This window comes from Sorex fumeus, unplaced genomic scaffold (assembly GCF_029834395.1).
Source record: "Sorex fumeus unplaced genomic scaffold, SorFum_2.1 ptg000037l, whole genome shotgun sequence".
Taxonomy (NCBI): Eukaryota; Metazoa; Chordata; class Mammalia; order Eulipotyphla; family Soricidae; genus Sorex; species Sorex fumeus.
Genome location: NW_026606094.1, coordinates 29,599,071 through 29,621,196, shown reverse-complemented (window position 1 = coordinate 29,621,196; position 22,126 = coordinate 29,599,071). Strand labels below are relative to the sequence as shown.

At 40.1% G+C, this 22,126-nt stretch overlaps 1 protein-coding gene across 11 annotated transcripts in view; it reads left to right on the top strand.

Annotated features, from left to right (window-relative positions):
* Positions 1 to 22,126, top strand: part of MAGI2 (membrane associated guanylate kinase, WW and PDZ domain containing 2) — a 1,504,283-nt gene that overhangs the window by 1,420,728 nt on the left and 61,429 nt on the right. For all 11 annotated transcript variants that reach the window (XM_056117966.1, XM_056117965.1, XM_056117957.1 and 8 more), the window contains one exon: positions 21,829 to 21,967. In XM_056117966.1, coding sequence (XP_055973941.1) covers positions 21,829 to 21,967 — 139 coding nt within the window. The remainder of the gene's footprint in view (positions 1 to 21,828; positions 21,968 to 22,126) is intronic.

The window sequence follows — 22,126 nt, the reverse complement described above, 5'->3', positions numbered from 1 at the left end:
TACTCTCGGTAGCTTGCCAGGCTCTCCGAGAGGGGTGGAGGAATCAAACCCGGCTCGGCCGGGCTGGCTGCGTGCAAGGCAAACGCCCTACCGCTGTGCTATCACTCCAGCCCATAAAGCAGAATACTTTTATCAAATAGAAAGACTATAGATAATTCTCAGGATTCCAAAGAATCCCCTGGGTTAGAAATAGAAGCCAGACAATAATTTGAGGATCAGGTATGCACTGTGCACTGCCTCCCCCGCCCCAACCCCAGTCCACATCCCTGTTTCAGTCAAAGCTAGTCTGTCCTTACACATCATTCATTACCTCTCTCGGTAAAGTTTCTTTTGTAAAATATTTCTACTTTTCGATGAAAGGTGGGGGGGGATCCCCAAACAAAACCTATTCTTGGGTTGTTTGCTTAGCTCTTGTCTTGTTTTTTCTAACTAATCCATTTGACCCTTTTGGTGACCCTGTGATAACTTTTGCTTTGATTTCTTGCCTTGCAAAGCTGTTTGAGTCCTGCTTGTTGACCTGAGGTCAACATTGTCTTGGAATGTCACTCAACCTGGTTCTAAACTCTTAAAGAACTCAAACTCAAACTTAAAGAATGTGGAAAACTAAAAAGAATGTGGAAAAAACTCACCTAACCCTGAATGTGGGGTTGTATGGTTCAAATCCCTTGAGACAGATAAGGAAGCCCTGTAGCAGTTGAGCTAACGACTTGGTATATTAGATATTAGACACCTGGGGAATTACTGGTGAGAAGCACACAAAGCTCAGAATGATAACTTCCTAGTCTGGGCCTGGGGGTGTGCAGGGACTAGGCAGACTTCTGTGAGATTAGGTATGTTTTATGTCTGAGTGTCCTGAATTTCTTTAGGTAAACTAGAGAGTTTCTGAAGGGGAAAAAAAAACAACTCAGATGTATTTTATGGAAAAGTGTATGGAATTTTGTCAGCCATTGTAAGAATATAAGCATCGGTGAAGAGTAGTCTTTAAACTGTTGGTTGTATTCTCAGTCATTTATATTGGCTCTTTTTTTCTTTCCTTTTGGGTCACACCTGGCAATGCACAGGGGTTACTTCTGGCTCATGTACTCAGGAATTACTCTTGGTGGTGTTCAGGATACCATATGGGATGCTAGGAATCAAACCCAGGTCAGCTGCATACAAGGAAATCGCCCTACCTGCTGTGCTATCGCTCCAGCCCCTGTTATTGGCTTTTATAATTGTTCACTTTATCAATAGCACAACAAATTTTTGGGAATGAAAAGAATGCATAAAATAATCCACTTAAATCCCAGATATTCAAGGGACAACAAAGATTACAAATTGAAAAGGAAAACTATAAAATAGAAGGAATATATTAGGAATGTCCAAGAGAACATAACAACAGGTAGAACACTGGAACAAAGAAGTATTTCAGAGCTTTCTATGCCAACAAAGATATTGCTTCTTGATACAGCAAGGAAACTTAGGAAATATGTAGGAAAATAAAAGTTTAGGGAAGCTCAGACTTCACTGTTTTATATGGAACATAATATTATATGGTATCAGTATTCTATAAAAGAGGCTATAATCATGTCTTCTTGTGACATTTTATTGCTTTCAAAACTTAATGAAAAATCTAAATTGTGAAGAAAGAGAAAAGAGCTTTAAAAGTTTCTAAATAATCATTTTGCATATTTAATCTGATAAAATAGGTATTTTGACATTGAATGGACCATCCATAAGATATACAATAAAAGGAAATAAATAGTTTATTCTTTATAATTCAGTTGTTTCCTAAATATTTCACTAAAAAATGACAAGATGGTTGAATAATTCTACTTTTATTTATATAAATGAATTCAATTCTCTGTGGAAGAAACATTTCATTTTCTAAAGACCTTCAAACAGCTCTGTATTAACTTCTAATAAAACCTTTGTCTGTGAATTACCATTAAAATATTTGAGCTGGTAATTGGCACTTAATGAATTTCATGACACTTCACAGGTAGAACAGAAAGATAAAGTAAACTTATTATCCTTCAACCAGAAACTCTAATAGTAACTCTGTAACTTAAAGATTTTTTTAAATATTTCTATTTAAAATCAAAGATATCAGTGAGAAAACCTTTAGTCTTAGATATTTGAAGACTTATCTTTAGGGCTCTAACAATCAAAACCATGGGATATGGATATTGCTGTGGTTAAAGTGACCAGAGGATTCAGTGGGAAGCCCAATGAGAGAACAATAGACAATGAGTTCTTGGTATGTAGTTACAAGACAGGGAATAAAGGATAAACTCTTGATTTGTGGTACTAGGATAATTTTTCCAACAACTGCTTTATGCAATACATAACACAGCTCAGGTACACTCAAGACTGAACGTAAAAAAAGCCAACATTGAAAACTTTTAGAAGAAAATATGCCTTTTCTTGTTTGGCAAAGAATTTGTAAACAAGACACACACACACACAAAAAGGTGAAACCACTATAAAGGAATATTATTTATAAATCCATTAAAATTGAAGTGTCTCTATATCATAACACTACAAATTGAGTGGTAATATAAGCTTCACCTTAGGATAATAATATTTGTAATATGTAAAGCAGACAAAGAAGATACACTATCTTCTTTGATAAGATATCTTCTTTTATAAGATACCTATAAATAACAACAAATTTTTATGAAGTAATAAAAATGTAGCCCAATGTGGAGAAATGGAAAAAACGCATAAAGAAGAAGTTTGTGAAAGAATAAACACAACTGCCTAACAAACCTGCAGAGATTCTTGGTATCTGGCATAAGGGTGATCCAGTAAGGTGTTTTTTGTACACAGAGACCCATGCTGAAAGAGGTTGTAGTTGTCTTTTACAGAGTGAGGAGAGAGGTGCTGTATGACATTGCAAGAAAACAATCAGCATTTCCTAACATGCAGAGGAAAACTTCACATCAGTTCTTCCAAAGTGATTTTGGAAATGGTTGATTTGCCATGGGTGGTATGATATGGCACTTATTATGCTCAAGTAAGTTAACAGTGCTCACTGTCACTGTCACTGTCCTCACGTTGTTTATCAATTGGCTCTAGCGGGCCCAGTAACGTCTCCATTGTGACAATTGTCACTGTGTTTGGCATATCACAGGTAGCTTGCCTGGCTTTGCCATGTGGGTGAGATACTCTCGGTAGCTTGCCAGGCTCTCCAAGAGGGGCGGAGGAATTGAACTCGGTTCAGCCATGTTGGCCACTTCCAAGGCAAACACGCCTTACCCACTGTGCTATTGCTCCAACTCAACAGTGCTCAGTGTAAATAATAATAGTAACATACGCATCAGAATTTCACTTTCAAAGTGCATTTTCCAAATTTGAATGTTTTTTGTCTTCTCTAGCTCTTAGAGAGTATGTATGTTTTTTTGAGAGTAAATAAGATAACATTTCTAACAATACCAGAAAGTATTTGACCTAGAATTATGTTCAGTAATTATTGATATTACTATGGAGGAACAAAGTTGTCATCTGGGTATAAACTGTATAATAAGTTCTTGTATAATTAATTCACATATGCAGTAGCATGTGTACAAACATTCACACAGAGAACCAAAATTAATTTGAGTCTAGCCAGCATTCACAATAGACTAGTATCACTTTAGCTGCCTTTTAAAAAATAATTATGAAACTTATTTAGTCACAGCTAGTGCTATTCTCAGTTCTAAACATAGAGGAGGGGCGGTCTCGGGTGTCAGGTTATCAGTGCCTGTCAAATCTCATGATTTCACATCAAATCACATTTCTTTTCATCACCCAGAATTTTCTACATTCCATTGGCTCCCATTGTCATTTGTCAAGAATTCAGTAAAGGAGTAGAGATAGCCTAGTGACTAAATCAAGATGTGAATGGGCAAGTCTCCTTTTGGAAATGGTTGATTTGCCATGGGTGGTATGTGGAATTCTGATAGCAGCTGCAGTTTCATTAATCAGGCAGTTATTAACCTAAATCGCAAAGTGGGTAGAGTTCAAAACGTACAGTGTGAAGCTGCAATAAACCAGAGGCTTTTTATTCTAGTGATTTAAGAAAGCTTTACGTTTTTATTTCCAATTAACCTATCAATAGTGATGTCACTTAAATACTCCTAAGGAATATTATCTCCTCATTATTGCCAGGAAACATGCTGCCCAATTTCATAGCTCAGCTGTTCTCATGCATGGATGGACAATCTGAATTAGCTTGAACAGAAACAAGATTTTTAGACACTCGGCTACATTCCGAGTTGTAAAATCTAAGTAATTAATATGTGACTTTAAATAGTAAAAGAAACTAAAGTGGATAATGTTTATTTTGTGTATCAAAATGATAGTGATACAATGCAACTTTAACTTTCTACTTATTCAGCCTTAGCATATCAATAGAAAAATTATTATAATCCACACATTCATTGCTAGCACAATGGAATACTGTGGCATTGAGTAAAGCTCCTCTAGAGAACTATCTTAAAATTAAGCTATTAGAAAAAGACTGCATTTCCATTATGAGCAAAGATCAGAAAAGCCCAGCGACATGAGCTTTTCTGCCTTGTATGCTCCTCATGCATATTAAAAATTCACACAAGGACACCCATTATTCTCTGTGCTTGTGAAACATCAACATTTGTAATGTTAACAATACAAACCTAACTAACATTTACTCAAGGACAAAGTAGAGTGATAAAGGTAGCCTGGGCCGTGGAAGTACTAACGAGATTTATTGGTAATCATTAGGGGCCCTCATTACACCTTTAGTCAGATCTTCTTTCTCATCCTGCTCACGCTTGACTGAATCTGGACTTCAAAACTGTACATGACACATGATCATTTGTATTTTTAAGTATTATCCCAATGATTCCTCACATATCAAACACCTTCAATAGTTTCTTATTCATGAAGAAGAAACCTTCAACTCTGAACAAAGGAAAACCTATTCTTGGGCCTTTCTTACCTCCTCAACAGTGCATAATAAGCAGCCTCATAAAGAACTTTCACTATTAGAAAAACTGTAATTGTTTTGTTCTGGTTTGGTTTGGTTGTGTTTATTTTTTTCTTTATATATATAAAGAAAAATATATATAATATATATATTTTATATGTACATATATATTTATATAAATATATATATGTATATGGGCTGGAGCAATAGAACAGCGGATAGGGTGTTTGCCTTACACGCAGCCAAAATGGCCAACCCAAGTTCGATTCCTCTGCCCCTCTCGGAGAGCCCGGCAAGCTACCGAGAGTATCTCCCTCTCAGGGCAAAGCCTGGCAAGCTACCCGTGACATATTCAATATGCCAAACACAGTAAAAATTGTCACAATGAAGACATTACTGGGCCTGCTGGAGCAACTCGATGAACAACAGGAGGACAGTGACAGTGATATATGGGCTGAAGCAATAGCACAGCAGGTAGGGCGTTTGCCTTGCACATAGCCAACCTGGGTTCGGTTCCTTCATTCCTCTCGGAGAGTCACGACAGAGCCTGGCAAGCTACCCGTGGCGTATTCGATATGCCAAAAACAGTAACAAGTCTCACAATGGAGACGTTACTGGTGCCCACTCAAGCAATTGATGAACAATGGGAGGACAGTGCTACAGTGCTATACTTATGTGTGTGTATAGCACTTGATCACTTGATGTCACATTACTCATCTATTTGCTTGAGTGGGTGCCAGTAATGTCTCTATTTGTTCCTGTCACATGCTAGTGTAGCCCAATGGTGTCTGCTCACTACAGGAACACGAAGAGCCTCAAACCATTTGTTTAGGGTCTTGATGAAGAAGTCTGACCATTTCATAGATAGGCGGCCACGCAATCTTTTGACATCCCGTGGAATACAGTCGGTAATGGCTCTAGTCCAGTGGTCATCTCCAAATCTCATTTCGAGTCCAGCCCATCTGATTTTAGATGCCTTGGCAAATAATACAGCATCCTTGATTCTTGAGCATCGACGGAGGTCGGAAGTCCAGATTGTTTCTCTCATTTGAGTGAAGCGTGATACTCCAAGCATAGCTCTTTCGATTCCTCTTTGGGAGACCCGAATAGCATTCTCATCCTGTTTTCATAGGGCCCAGGTCTCTGAGGTGTACATTAGTAAAGGGAGAACGGTGGAGTCGAAGAGATGTGCCTGGAGCCGGAGGTTCTTCATCCTCTTAGCTATTTCTTCAATTCTCTCAAAGGCATTCCAAGCCACTCTCTTCCTCCAGCGCAACTCAGGTGCCAGGTCATTTGTCATGTTGACTTCTCGACCTAGGTACACATAACTGTTGCATTCAGAGATGTTTCTTCCATTGAGAGAAAATGTAACATCAGGAATTAGTCCATTTTTCACAAACATTGTCTTCCTGAGATTCAGCTGCAGTCCAGTCTTTTCACACTCATGGTTGAAGTCGGCCAGCATTTGTGCTGCTTGGCTAATGTTTGGTGTTATTAGAACGATGTCATCAGCGAAGCGGAGGTGGTGTAGTTATCGACCATCTATCTTCACTCCCATTCCTTCCAATTCCAATTGTCACATGACATTCTCGAGGGTGGTACTGAAGAGTTTCGGTGAAATGGTATCACTCTGCCGAACCCCTCTCTTTACATCGATGATCACTTCCTTGTAGAATGGTGAGATCCTGGTGGGGAATCCATAATACTGCTCACAGAGGATCCTGATGTGTGTGTGTGTGTGTGTGTGTGTGTGTACACACACACTCATATACATATATATGCATATATATGGGGTTGGGTTTTATTTTTTTGTCTTTTGTTGTTGTTGCTATTGTGAGCCACACCTAGTTGTGTTCAGGGCTTTTTCCTGGCTCTGTGCTTAGGTGTGACTTCTGGCAGTGCTTAAGGGACCATATGGGATGCCAGAGATCAAACCCAGATCAGCCACATGAGATGCAAGTGCCCTAGTCACAGTGCTATCCTTCCAGCCCCCAAGAAAAGCTGGATCTGTCTTGTTAAATGTACCTATAGCTGGGTGGCCTTTCACATGACCCTACTCCTTCCTGAGGCTCAAAGTCCTTAAAAGGAAGGAGAATAGAAACCACAGATCAGTAAATAAGACAAACTCCTTGTTGGAGCACATGCTGTGCATGCAGGAGCCTCAAGTTTGTTCCCCAACATCACACGCTGCCCCAACCCCCAAGCACAAAGAGGAATAACTCTCAAGCACTGTCAGGTTTGAATCAAACACAAAATTTTTAAATGATAATGATTTTAAAGGATGGGACCCTTGCCCTCAGTGCCACAGATTGGTATAGGAAGAATAGCATATGTTTGATTAACTCCCCAGCTCCTCTCTCTGACATGCAGTCAGCACTGTTTTGGTTGCTACTAAGAATACTATCAAAGCATAAAATGTGTTCTAAGTCTCACTGTAAGTCCCATATGAAGTTATTTCCCCATGCTTACTGCAAGATTCAGCAAATGCTGGGTCTTCAGCTGCTTCCTTATGACTTGCTACTGTTGCTGAACTACTTTCTCATTGCAAAGAGAAGATTGGGTTGATTTTATATTTGTACATTTTCCCCATGTTAAAGCATTATTCCCATGAACTTCAAGACCAAAATGAGGTTGTTAGGGGGCAAAGAGATAGTACGGTAAATAAGGTGCTTGCCTCATATGCAGCTGACCTGGATTTGATCCCCACATATGATCCCCTGAGCCCAGCCTGGAGTGACCTCTGAGAACAGAGCCTGGTGTAATTTCTAAGCATCACCAGATGTGGCCCAAATGTCAGCCTGAAGATGCAATACTGCTTGAGGCCTTAGAGGCTGTGAGTTATATGGGGACATACCTGACAGGGCTGGGTCATTCACAGTATACCCTAGTCTGGGCCATTGTTTATTATCTTTAAGGCAATGCGTTAGCCTTAGTCACAGCACTGCGCTACCTATCCTTTCCCCCTCAGTAGTTATATCAATTGTATTAACCCTATCCATAACTTTAAAATAATTTCATCATTAACTGGTCTACCAAATCCCAGTCGACATACATTGCACACTCTAGTTCTCAAGTTCTCACTGTCCATAGGTCTAGAATGCTCTCTCTCTGTCTCTCTCTCTGTCTCTCTCTCTGTCTCTCTCTGTCTCTGTCTCTGTCTCTGTCTCTCTCTCTCTCTCTCTCTCTCTCTCACACACACACACGCAAAAGCAGGTGCAACATGCAGGATGGTTGGTTTCAGAGAAACAGAATTATTATCCTCTGCCAATATAGCAGGTACCGACATAGGAGTATGAAGTTACAATCTTCGTCTCAGGATTTTTTGTTGCTAAAGCAGTGATTGTGGGAAGAATGAACTTACAAACAGCTAGTATAAGGGAAAGGAATGCATAAAGTGCTATGGGAGAGTCTTAGCTAAAGTACCATAAACAGAGAAGGAAAGACAAATTTGTGTAGGGAGGAAGTGAGTGAAGTTTTGAAAAATGAGTATGAAGCAGGATTGGAAGAGTGGGGGAAAGGCATGTTTCAAGTACAAGTGAAGTCAAAGTAAAAGTGCCGGAGTGGGAAAACCCAGTCTGGATAGGGGGAATGAGGATTCAACCTGACTAAATCCAGTAGAGTGGAGGGGTATGCTGTGGGTTGGGGGCTGAGGCGGGGGTGGGGCGATGCTCCTAGACATTCTTTACACTCTGACAGGAGTTTGAATTTTGTTTAGGAAGCATGGGATGTGTTTGAAAAGAAACACAATCAGAGATGAGAAGGCAACTATGAAATCTCTAGCAATTTTGTTTTATTTCCTGCCCCCGCCCTTGTTGTTGCATCAGCCAGGGCTCTCACGACCTGGCACTGTGCTTGCACGGGGCCAGGTTGATCTCGGGCTTCATGCTGCATTGCAGGTACCATCCACCTGGGCCACATACACACGCCAGTCTTCCACATTTTCAAAAAACACACATACTCAGTTGCCCTTCTACCACCAATCTTTCTAAATATCCTACGGTTGTGTGTGTCAAAATAAAATACACAAAAACAGTAGTTCTCCCAAACAGATTCCCCAATATGATTTGGGTAAAATTACCACCTCCTTGTCTCTATAGCTTGTTTTTGAATCGCTCTTTAAAGACTTTGCCATGGTCCACTCTGACTGCAATATAAATTTTCACAGACTGGGTTGGCTTCTAAGCAATGCTCATGCATTGTATGGCCTGAGTGCGGTCTCAAGGCATCAGCAGACCTTGTGTCTGGTAAGAGCTACATGCTGGTTCTGTGTTCTCATGCGATGAAGAAGCAAACCTTTCTCTGGGGTCTCTTATAAGGCATTAAACCCTCCCTCATCTCCTAATCACCTTCTATAGACTCCACCTTCTAATTTCATCAACTTTGGGGCTAGGGTCTCATCGTTTCAAAATCTATCCCCTTCCTATCCTGCCCATGGAGCTATAGAATTTCATTTGTTCCACCTCCTTAGATCCATTGACAACCTCCCCTTTCTCTCTCTTCCTCACCCTCTCCCTCACTTCTCTCTCCCCCACTCCTCTCACTGTCTCTGTGTCTCTGTCTCTCTGTGTCTCTGTCTCTGTGTCTCTGTCTCTGTCTTTGTCTCTCGCTCGCTCGCTCACTGGCTCACTCTCACTCTCATATCCTGGGGACACATCTGCAGAACTTGAACTCTCTTGTCCTGGAGCTTTCTGTTCACGCCAATTGATGAGAAGCACTAGCAGATCGGTTGCAGGAAGAAGAACATATATTCATTTTCTGTTCCTGCTAAGAAGTAAACTGGCCACAGGTTTACTGGCTTAAAACAATACAAATGCATTTTTCTCTCAGTTCTGAGGCACAGGATTCCAAATCAATTTAACTGAGCTCCTATCCAATTGCTCTTCATTAGGACTGGCTCCTTCCTCAAGTAGGTTCTGCTCAACAACCCATCTCCTCACCTATTCCAGTACCTTAAAGTCACCTCCATTCTTTAAAGTGTAGCCCTTTCGCCCATCAAAATCAGTGACAGAGAGCGCTCATCCCTGACCTCAGCTTTCTCCGTGCATCCTCTGTATATCAGATATTGATCATGTGACTACATGTGTCCACCCAGCAGGATAATCTTCCCAACTCTTGATCCTTAACATAATTGCATCTGCCAGCTCCCTTTCTCCAGGTCAGAAAACATGCCCCCAGTTTCTTGGGACAAGGAGGTGATATGTATTAGAAGGTGGGGATTGTGGAAGATGATGAGGAGATGAGGGAGATCTTTTCTAATAATGAGGAACTTTATTCTGACTTCCCCAGAGAGGCTGCAGGGTGCACACTCCTTCCTTGACTACTTCAACTTCTCTTCTATGGCAGCAGCTCTCAGTAGGTACTTAGGACATTGTTCCGTCCCCTGGGGAGGTCTACCAGACCAGAAGTTTAGTGTATTCATCATTCTCTGTGTCTCAATAGCCAGGCCTTTTTGGTTGTCTTCATTCTACCCACACCTTTGAAATAATCTCATTATTAAGTTACCTTCAAAATTCCAGTTCCTGATACACGCATCTGTTTGCTTTTTGTGTTTTGTACAACACTTAGCAGGGCTCAGAGTTGTTCAGGGATCACTCATGGTGGGTTCAAGGGATCAGTTCGGGTGCTGGAGATGGAACCCAGGCAAGGCAAGTTCTTCCCCCATTATATTATCTCTCCAGTTTCCCTATACACCCATCTGCATGTGCCTTTTCACACTACTTTTCACACTCTACTTCACACCATTATAGATCAGGTCTAGAACTGATGTGCATGTGTGCGCACACACACACGCAAACACAAGTAAGGGCAAACGTAAAGCATGTGCAGGAGAAATTGTTTCAAGGAAACAAGAAATTTTGATCAAGTGCCACTGTGAAATTCATTACACAATATCTAATGTTTGCTTCTGGAAAATAAATGGATCTGATTAGATAAGTAGGCAGAATACTGCAAAATAATAATCTCTTGTTTTCTCTCAATTATATCCAGGGAAGAGAAATAAAAAGCTACATTTGCCCACAATACAAAGCTTCCTCTTTGATTTCCTTTTGTTTATTTTTCAATCAATTGGAAAAACTGATTTCATGACCAAACTCTAAGTGATTTCTGAGCAAATGGATCAGCCACTAGCTGCCGTGAGAGCCTCCATTTCCACTCAGGCAGATCATTGTAAGATGTTTTCAGTCTCTTCTAGACTGAGCAGTAAAACCATATGGAAATGGAATGGCCATGATATTTTTTATGTTCCTTCATAAAATATGTTTCGCTTCAAACAGCCTCTTTTTAGAATCTCTTAGACTGTATTCAGACAGCCATGCTTGCAGTTACCCTGTGTCTGAATAGATTCAGATTATCTGCCCAACTTCAAGTTAAATTCTTCTACTTTGTAGTAGAAGAATTAACATAAAATCATGAACTTCTAAAACTACATTAACATTCAAAAGTTTTTAGAATAATTCCTAACAATCTAGAACTCCTAAATCTGATTTCTTACCAAAGCAAGAGATTATTTTTTTTAGTTCTTCTGCTGCAGTGATATTTTCAGAAAACATTCACCTCATCTCCACATTAAATAATTCTCAGTTGTTTAGCTCCTTCCCTCCTAGATTCATTACAAAAAGTATAACATTATTTCATTTTCCCCCTTTACTATTAGGGATGACAATGAGAATGATAATGCTAACTACTGCAATCAATTCTAATTTATGGTTGTATAATTTAGAGTTTATAAACACATACCTGCCTTGTCATTTAATCATGGTCAAGCCTAGTTGATACGAATCATAAAATCAAGTTTAAAAGTCTTTACAGATATTATTTAATTATGTATTGAACCTAAAGTATATAAAACAGAAGCAAAATATAATCCCTTTATTTCATCATTCTGTGCATGTGTGTGTTTGTGTGTGTGTGTTCAATCATTTATTGAACACACACATACATATGGGTATTTCTACAAAGCTGAGTCCCTGTCCTTGTAGCATTTACAGTGTGGTGATAACAAAGGTGATTCTTAAAAAAAACACACAGGAAATGTACCAATTCAGACTGGTAGGTTTTGGATGGGTGCTAAGGAAGGAATGGATTCAGCTATTTGAAAGGTGGAAAGCAATTGCCAGTGAAAAGAAACAACACATGTTCACGCACAGAATAAAGAGGGGCTTTAGGAGAAAGCACACAGAGAATGTGCACAGAGCTGGGATTGGGGGGCAGACAATTTGGGGAATAGAATGTCAACATTAATTTAAAGTCTTAGAAGAGTAAGGAGAAACTTAAACTTAAAAAGCTAAAAAAAAAAGCCTTAAACTTAAAAAGAAATTATCTAGTAAACTTCTCTGTGTGTGATTAGTGCTGATAATTGTTCATAAGGAAAAAAAAAAGATTTCCTAAGAAAGATGCCAAAGTGCAATTCAGAGCTGACATCCACAACAGAATTTTTGCATCATTTCAATTTTTTGCATATTTCAGTGCTGTAAATTAGAGCAATGATTCTCAACCCAGGGCCAATGGTCCCCCTGTGAACCCTCAGGATATTCTAGTGGGACCATAGGTGAAAATGATTTTAAGTAGGGGATGTCATGGTATGAAGATCAACCAGTAGGAAAGGGGGCAACAGGAAGGAGATAAGGCTGGAAGGGGATCATGGCTGAAAGTGTTGTGAAACACTAATTTCAAGGATTTTGAATAGTAAGAATAATAGAGGCACTTGAGTACTTGAGTGGAGAGTTTTCCCCCAAATCTCCATGAAAGTCAGGCCTGGATTGGCATGACCAGCAAAGCACCATTCCTGTCATGAGGTAGTGTAGACCTAAATCAAAGACTAAACTTTTTTTTTTTACTAAAGTAGGGGTGAGGACTTGAGGTCCACATCGGGTGGTGCTTGGAGCTATTTCTGTCTCTATACTCAGGAGTCAGTCCCGTTGGTGCTCAGAGCACCATATGCAGTGGCGGGGATCAAACAATGGTTGGCTGCATGCAAGGAAAAGACCTTAAACCTTGTACTATCTCTCCAGACCCAGATAAACATTTTTGAGCTGCATCTGAGTCTTTTCTGAAGGAAGAATTCACAAATGATACGAGTATGAAATAAGGTCTGCCACCCACATCAAGTGACAACTCCTTGGAATTCTGTAGTATCTATGCCCCTCACTGACATCACCCTCCTTAGCTGTACTTTGGCTTCATCCCACTTAAGGATTCACCTATAAATCCAAAGTGCTATTCCACACTAATGCTGAGATGAAATTTCTTGAGAGAGGTTGAAGGGATTTTTTTTTTAATTTAGTCACCGTGAAATTAAAAAGTTATTCATGATTGGATTTTAGGCATACAATGTTTCACAACTGATCCTTTCACCAGTGTCCACTTTCCTCCACCAGTGCTTCCCCATTTGCTTCCTACCCTGCTCTTATAAGAGTCACTCCTTTTAAAAATTTGTTTTTGCAGTGTGATTTATAGTACTGTTGTTGATAGGGTTTCCTACACAATACTTTATCATCTCTCAGCACCACCTCCTCCTCTTGGCTAAATGCTTCCCTCTGCCACGGACATTGCTCCTCCCTGTCCTATCCCCAAGCTCCCTCAAGAGGCCTGTTTCCTACTGAATACGAGTTCTCATAATCTTTGTTTCCATTTGGGTATTCATTTTTTCACCATTATGATTTTTTTTAATGTCCCGCATATGAGACAGACCCTTCTGTGTCAGTCAAGGTTGAAGATTTTATAAATGCTTTTTAAAACATAGTCTAAAGAGAGTCTCAGGCAATTTTCAACACTGTCACTGGCACTGTCCTACTGTTGTTCATCAATTTGCTTGAGCAGGCACCAGTAATGTCTTCATTGTGAGACTTGTTACTGTTTTTGGCATATCAAATACACCACGGGGAGCTTGCCAGACTCTGCTGTGAGGGCGGGATACTCTTGGTAGCTTGCCGGGCTCTTCAAGAGGGACAGAGAAATCAAACCCAGGTCAGTCGCATGCAAGGCAAACGCCCTACCTGCTGTGCTATCGCTCCAGACCATATCGCATATGAGACAGACCCTTCGTTGTCAGTCAAGGTTGAAGATTTTATAAATGCTGGTTAAAACATAGTCTAAAGAGAGTCTCAGGCAATTTCAACATATAAATTAATTGAGGCAAACAATCTGTGATGAAGACTCCTAATCTCCTTGAGCCTTAGTTATTCCATCACAATGCTATAGAAGAATTAGGGATGTACTCACTCATTCATTGTAAACCCTTGAAAAATAATGTTATCTGATGTCATTAAAATAATTTCCAGAGACTAGAGCAAATAAAATGCTTGCTTTATACACTGTCAATTGCAGTTCAATCTCTGGCACCCCATAAGGCCCACTAAACCCCACTGAGAGTGATCTCTGAGCACAGTGCCAGTAGTCAACCCTGAGCACTGCCAGGTGTGGTCCCCCAAATCCAAAAAAAATAATAATAAAATAACAACCAGGAATGGTGCATTGTGAAAATAGCCTTTCCATGCTTAAAAGTCAAGTTGAAAATCAGATTTTCCTTTGCTCCAGCTGAACCAGAAAGCCCAGGGTTCCTGCTAGTACAGAGCCCAATGCTGGGGTCTGTGGTGGAGAGTGACCCTGACCCTGACTCTGATCCCTGTGTCCCCTGGCACATTATGATCTCATTCAAACTCAGCCTCCATTCCTCTTTCAGTCCTTTAGTATTTGTTTCCTATAACTTTACCAGGTCCCCGACAATTTTTATAGGTCATGTTATTAAAGCCTCATTTGATCTCCTATAAGTGCTATTGAATTGTGATGGTTTGACCACACATACTTAAGGCAGTATTTCAAGAGAGCTTTAAGATCTGCTAAGGTGTATAAAACTCAACTTACTATGTCATGAGACGGAAGACAAGTACTGTAACTAAAAAGCAAACCTAACCTTCATTTATTCAACTGTGATTAACCAAGGACCTACTTGGCAGGAACTGTGACAGTTATAAATGACAAAAAGACAGTGTTCTCTGCCCATGAGTGGTTGAGTCAGTGGGAGAAGCAGCCTCTGTGGAGAATTATGACGCAGGTTAGTTACTGTGACCTCAGATCATTAGCCACAAAAGTGGCTCACAGCCTAAGTTTTACATGAATAAGAAAGAAAGTCATCCATTGTTTATGGGCATAAAATTGCAAAGAAATTCACCTCATACTTAACTATAAGATCACTTGAATTATGCAAGAAAGGTTTTTAAGTGAGGCAGTAAATCCAAGATTATAATTCTTCTGAGGTTCTTATGAAGATTTCATGGAGTCAAATCAAGCACTTTCTTTTGGTGGTGGTGGAGGGGATGGTTGTTTGGGCTACTCACAGTGGTACCTTGGGCTGATTTGTGACTTATTCCTCAAGGACAACTTCCAGCAAAGTTTAGGTGACCATATGTGGTTCCAGGGTTTTGAAACTGGGTTGACTAAATGCAAAGCAAGTGTCTGATGCATAGTAAGTACTTCTGTACTATCCCTCTGTCACCAATTCAAGTACTTTCTAGAACTTGGCAACAGGAATGCATACAGTACAGAGGCTTAATACTTTTTTATAATCTGAATTATTAACCACTTTAAAAATACTAAAGTTTGGTAACAGCAATGCTCAATGGTCTGAGAACAAGTTTGACATATAGGAGGCCCAGGTTCGATCTCCAGGACCACCTGATACCCCAAGAACCAATGAGGCAGGAGTAGCCTTGAGCACCAAGGGGAATGGCAAAAAAAGGAGGAAAAACAAATTCTGATGTTTTCGCCTTTACCTGGTCTTCTAATAAGAAGTTTTATGGTGAGAAATGTAGCTAAGAGGAAGAGTATTTGCATTATATGTATGAGAACCTGGGTTTTATCGCTAGCACCACAAAAATACATACATACATACATACATACATACATACATACATAATGGTCATGGTCCTCCCGTTGTTCATCGATTTGCTCGAGCAGGCCCAGTAACATCTTCATCGTGAGACTTTTTGTTACTGTGTTTGGCATATTGAATACGTCATGCGTAGCTTGCCAGGCTTTGCCATGCGGGCGAGATACTCTCGGTAGCTTGCCAGACTCTCCGAGAGGGGCAGAGGAATTGAACCCAGCTCAAATAAATTACATGATGAATCCAAATTAAGTTCAATGATTTGACAATAGTTTTCTTGTTTGTGTGTATATTTGTTTGGAAATGAAAGGAAAATATTCCATGATGTGTGATTTAAAAGAAAATGCCTGAACAGAATTAAGAACTTAGGCCAGAGAGATCATACAGCAAGTATGGTGCCTCCTTGCACACAGCCAAACCAGGTTTAATCTCTGACATTGCACATGGTCCCCTGAGTACTGTAGGAAAGATCCTTGAGTATCAAGAGTAAGCCCCGATCACAGCCATGTGTGTACAAAACTTGAAAAGAAAGAGAGAAAAGAAAGGAAAGAAAGAAGTAAGGGAGGGAGAGAGGGAGGGAGGGAGGAAGAAAAAGAGAGAAAGAAAGAGAAATTAAAAACTTGTGAGGCTGTGTCATGAAGAGTTTTATCATACTCTGGTCCTAATATATTACTGTAAAGTTGTCATTACCCCAAAAGGCCACAGAGAGAATTTCTTCCACAGGGGGTGAAAAATATGGAAGCTTAATAAGACTGGTAAAATTCCTAAATTAGATATTTCCTTACCTGCTAGTCACTCACACAATAAATTACTCTTCTGTTTCTCTCTCTCTCTTTCTCTCTCTGTCTCTCTCTTCCTCACATACACACACACACACACACACACACACACACACACACACACACACACACACACCTCTTCTCTCCCTTCTCTCTCTTTAACTCTCTCAATTCTGATAAAAACTTGATTTTCTAAAATTTCTCCAAATTGGAAGAGTTATTTAAAATTGTACTTGACTAGTGTGGCTCAGTTAAAGACAGTTCAGCAATAGAAATCAGGAAATGCCTACATCAGAGTCACAGTCAGTTATTTCTTCAATCCTGAAAAATTGAAGAAATTTTCTCTTGGTTTTGTCAAGTTAATCCCTGCTGGTTCCCATGTGAGGGTCGAAACTGAGTGGCTCTGCAGCTGCAGGTCAGCCAGGTGGGGTCACAGGGCACAAGATTCTCCCCTGATAGAGTCATCATCTCTCTGGGCACTAAGAGGGTGAAACTAAAAGAAATTACACCCCAAATTTGTTTAAAGAGCTCCATTTCGGTTGTACATAATACTAATATTAGGATAAAAAAATGAAAATCAAATCATTTTTACAATTTATATCATTTTTACACAATGATATAAAAAAATAAGATACTTAAGGCTGGGCCTGGACTGAGATTGTTACCATTGACACTGGGTCCAAATGACCCACTTTGGCAAGAGACCCAGAATACCTGTAATGTTTCAGGCTCTCTGATAAGGCAACATTTCCATATCATAACTGAAGTAGGATTTTGTCCCAAAAATATATTTTCTGAATGTGGCAAGGTCTTGTGCTCTTCCCAAGCTTTGAATGTACTCTAATTGAGGCAGAAAATAAAGAAACTATCTTTACTGGATCCTTGGAATAGTAGGGGTATTTGGGAGGAACTGAAAGGTCCAAGATGAACCAACAAAGACTTTTTTCAACTGACACAAGAGTTGTTATCTCCTCTTTTTGAGAAGACCCTACAAGGAAAGCTAAAATTACAGAAGTCCGCAAGCAAAGGTCAGCATGGGGCTCCTGGGAAATCAATAACATTTATAGTCTCAGGATAGAAGGATAGTTGCTTTGTTTGCACCTGACCCCAAATCAATCCTTAGCATCTCCAGGAATGACCCCTGAGCACAGAACCAGAAGTAGCCTCTCAGCACTGCTAGATGTAGCCCAACCCCACCCCATCGCCAAATTATATCCCCAGTGCTTTCTGGGGCTCCAGTTTGGAAACTTACACACACAGAACGTCACATCAGCTCCTGGTAGTAAGAAACCCTCGAGTCCCCTTTCATTTTAACCTTCCACATATTCTCTCAACTCACACCTACTCTCTCGCTTGCTAATTTCCACTGTTTTAACTCCTAATGAACTCCTAGTCAGGAAAAGAGGAACGTAACACATGAAAACATCAGGGTTTTAGGTTTTGCAAAAGTAGGTGACTAGTGCAGATAATCTGACTGTTTCTATCAGACCACAAGATCGCTTTGGCCCAGCACATGATTTACATCTAAACAGAAGGGGGCTTCAGGACACGGTGACTGTCAGGGTTTGATTCTAGGTTTGAGAATGATTAGAATGTCTTCTCTTGTGGTTCTCAAAATGAGTTGTGTAGATATGATTCATAAAAACATACAGATGCCTCATTCACCACAGATTCCATCCCCAGTATCCCTAGTATCCCATCATCCTGCTAGTCCAGCAGAAATGATCAGAGAACCTTGAGCACTGCCAGCCATGGCCCCCCAAAAAACAAATGAAAAGCATGTAGGGTACCAGATACATTGTTAAAGGGGATTCAATCCCTGGCCTCATTTGCCCCATCCTCTTTTCCCCTCCTAATTTCTCCCTTGGACAAACAATGTGACAACCTCACCACCTCAGTCTTCACGTGCTCTCTAATCTATTTTTCATACTGCTGTCTCAGAAAGATTTCTAAACACAGTGATGCTTCTCTGGTCACATTATTGCCTGTTCAAAAGGTCCAGCACCTTACTGTTTCCTTTAAGATAAACCGTAGAAGTAGGTTTATCTGGGGGTGTGGGTGGGGTGTGACGGGTGGGAAACTGGGGACATTGGTGGTGGGAAATGTGGACTGGTGAAGGGATGGGTGTTGGAACATTGTACGACTGAAACCCAATCGTGAACAACTTTGTAACTGTCTCACGATGATTCAATAAAAAAAAATTTAATAAGTTTGTTTGAAAAACTTTTTTAAAGAAAGATAATATGCAAACAACAGAATAAATTCTCATCCCCAAATATACAATTGGGAATTTTACATTCACAGTTCTCATTCCCTAGAATGCTTTTTCTCCTCTGCCATTTGGGGAAATCCTAATGATACATCAAAACTTATTTAAGATGCTACTACCTCCAGGAAACTCTCCCTGACTACCATCATACTCATCTAATTTTGATGCTTTTCTTTGTGTTTCTTTACCGCTTTGTGAGTGCCTCTGCTATGGCCGTGGTAAATAATAATCTTATTTACTCACGTCTCCGTAATTAGACTGAGAACTTGTAGATAGAAATTATATGATGTCTTGATTGAATCTACTCAGTCTACAGTATGGTGAAGAACCTTAAATGTAGTAAAGAATTAAAAAATATAAGCCTCAAATAAGTTCTGATAGATAACAGGATAGAATGTAGTGGGGAAGTATAGAGGGATTATGTGAGAAGAAAACGGGGTCAAGGAAAACATCACAGAAAAAAAGAAGCTTGACCTGGCCTTAAAGAAGATAGCAGTTCACCAGAGCTGTGAAAAGGTGGTAGACAGAGAGAGAAGGCCAGAATTCATCAGAGTTTTGTGGAGAAGGTAGAGAGAACAGGGGCATATGGGGCCTAGAGGCCTCAGACAGAATGATGTATTTGAGGAGATTCCCTTTCATTTCCTTGTGAGATGGATTGTGAGAATGAATAGAGAATGATGGAAAAGTCACCCGGAGAATATTGGGGAAATCTAGGTAAAGGCCTGAATTGAGCTAACTAGCAATAGGACATATAGGATAACATGATAGATTGAAAAGAGAGAGAGAGAGAAGAGAGAGAGAGAAGAGAGAGGAAAGAGAGAGAGAGAGAGAGAGAGAGAGGAAATAAGGAATTCAGTATGACCCCAGAGTCCTTCCTTGGATCAACAATAGTGCTGTTAATCCAAGATTAGGAATAAACAGGAAAAGCTGCTTTGAGAGGAAGATGGTGAACGTAGTCTGCTGCTGTTGAGTGGGAGTTTCCAAGTGCACATCCTAGTAAAAAAGGTGTAGCAATCAGCTGGCTATGTGGGTGTGAGCAGCTCAGAAAAGACGTCAACCAGGAATGAAGGTTCAGTTCTACCTCCATTGGAACTTTTATTCTATTTTTGAAATTTAATGCTATACCATGAGAATTGGGCCGTTGCGATAGCATAGGGCATTTGCCTTGCATGCAACCAACCTGGGTTCGATTCCTCCGCCCCTCTCAGAGAGCCCAGCATGCTACCGAGAGTATTAAACCCGCACGGCAAAGCCTGGCAAGCTACCCGTGATGTATTCGATATGCCACAAACAGTAACAACAAGTCTCACAATGGAGATGTTACTGGTGCCCACTCGAGAAAATCGATGAACAACGGAAGGACAGTGCTACAGTGCTACCATGAGAATTTGTTCATTTGATCATTGTTCCAACTTCTGACACTAGCCAATGTACATGGTCTCTGACAGGCTTCCTTATCTTCACACCATGCATTTGACTTCAGAGGAAGAGCTGATTTAGAATACCTAAAGATTAGGCATTTGCCTTGTAGGCAACCACTTCAGCCAAACTTCATTCAAAACCCAGCACCCCAGCACCTCTTATGGTCCTCTGAGCACTTCCAGGGCTCACTTCTGAGCACAGAGCCAGAAAGACTCCCTGAGTACCACTGGATGTGTCCCAAGCCATACCTTTCCCTACCAAAAAGAAGAACTGAAGGAAAGGATGGCAAACTTTGGCCTTAGAACGAACTGACTTGGTCCTGTCTTTACTGTTTCTTCTGTGAAATGCAGAAGTCACACCAATGAAGCCTACTTCTGTCCAAAGATCATCTTTCCAAAGGCCATTGAGGACAAAAGGGAAAGATGACTCACTACATTGAAGTCTTTCCCCTTATAAATGAATCCTCTTTAGAGAGAGATGTCACTTCCTTGCCACAACAGTTTGTTCTTTCTCCCCACTTATTTGAAAACTTTCTTGCTATTGAGATGGTCCAACTGAAAGCCCCACCTTGATAATGCTCTCCCATAGGGAGTTCATTTGCAATGTGCCTTGCTGGAATTTAAGTTTAAAGATGCTATAGTTAAGTGAGTCATTCAAAATAGCATTTCTGCAAAGCAGCTCATTGTGCTTTTCCTGGCTAATTTGTCTTAATTGACTTGCACTGAAATGAAACATTTTAAAATCAAAGGTTCCTGACATTTAATGGTGCTGTGGGAGTCTCATGGTTGAACCTTTTTTATTCAAATATCTATTCACAGAGGCAAAGTGGGATTTGCTTTTGGAACCCAGGCATTTCTGACCACTCAGAAGGAACTGGTATTCAACCAAATCACTTCTGGCAATCAGGTGTGAGCATGGCAAAGATTTATCAAGGGCATTAGTCATGTGTGGAGAACAGGCGATCTCATTTTTTATTCAAAGGACTCTAATAGAAAATTCATCATCAAGCTGAAAAATCAACCAAACACTATTTATTTACAAAAGACAATATTACAAAGCATCCAGAGAAATGCAAATGATGCTTAGCAAAATTTCTCAGAGAAACCCCCAAACCAATGATTCATTTCCACATGCTGAATTAGATTCTGCACAAAGGCCAAAGTGGGCACTGTTTTCATGAAAAGCTCCCAAAATATTTACATTTTTGTTCAAGGGAAAGATGCCAGATTGTTTTTGAATTGTGGCATCAGACATATTCCCTTTATTTTATTTAAAATACTAAATTAAATTGTTTAATTATAGTCTCAGCCATGCTGACTTATAAGTGTCCAATCTCCATAGCTTCTGTGATCTGTAGTTTTTATTTCTGCTGAAATAAAGTTTGATAGTTAGATTCAGGATGCTTCCAGATATTGGGTTCTTCTAAGAAGCACTGGGCTTCTGATTGTTTAGAGGCTCTCTGGAAATGAACTGGCCAAAGGATGCTTGCCTGATGTATTGTAAACATGACTTGAATAAAACCACCTTACTGTTTCATTGGCAGGTAGGAGATCAAATCATCGAAATCAATGGGGAGAGCACAAGGGACATGACACACGCCAGAGCAATAGAACTCATCAAGTCTGGAGGTAGAAGAGTGAGGCTGCTGCTGAAGCGTGGGACGGGGCAGGTCCCAGAGTATGGTACGTTTCATATTTTGATTCACCTTATTTCTGTTTCTTCTGTGTACTGTGAATACCAATGACTTTTTAAAAATCATATTAGTTCTCTAAATCTATCAAAATATATATTTAGCTATCAATAGATGTATGTATATGCACATATGTATATTTAAGCACAGA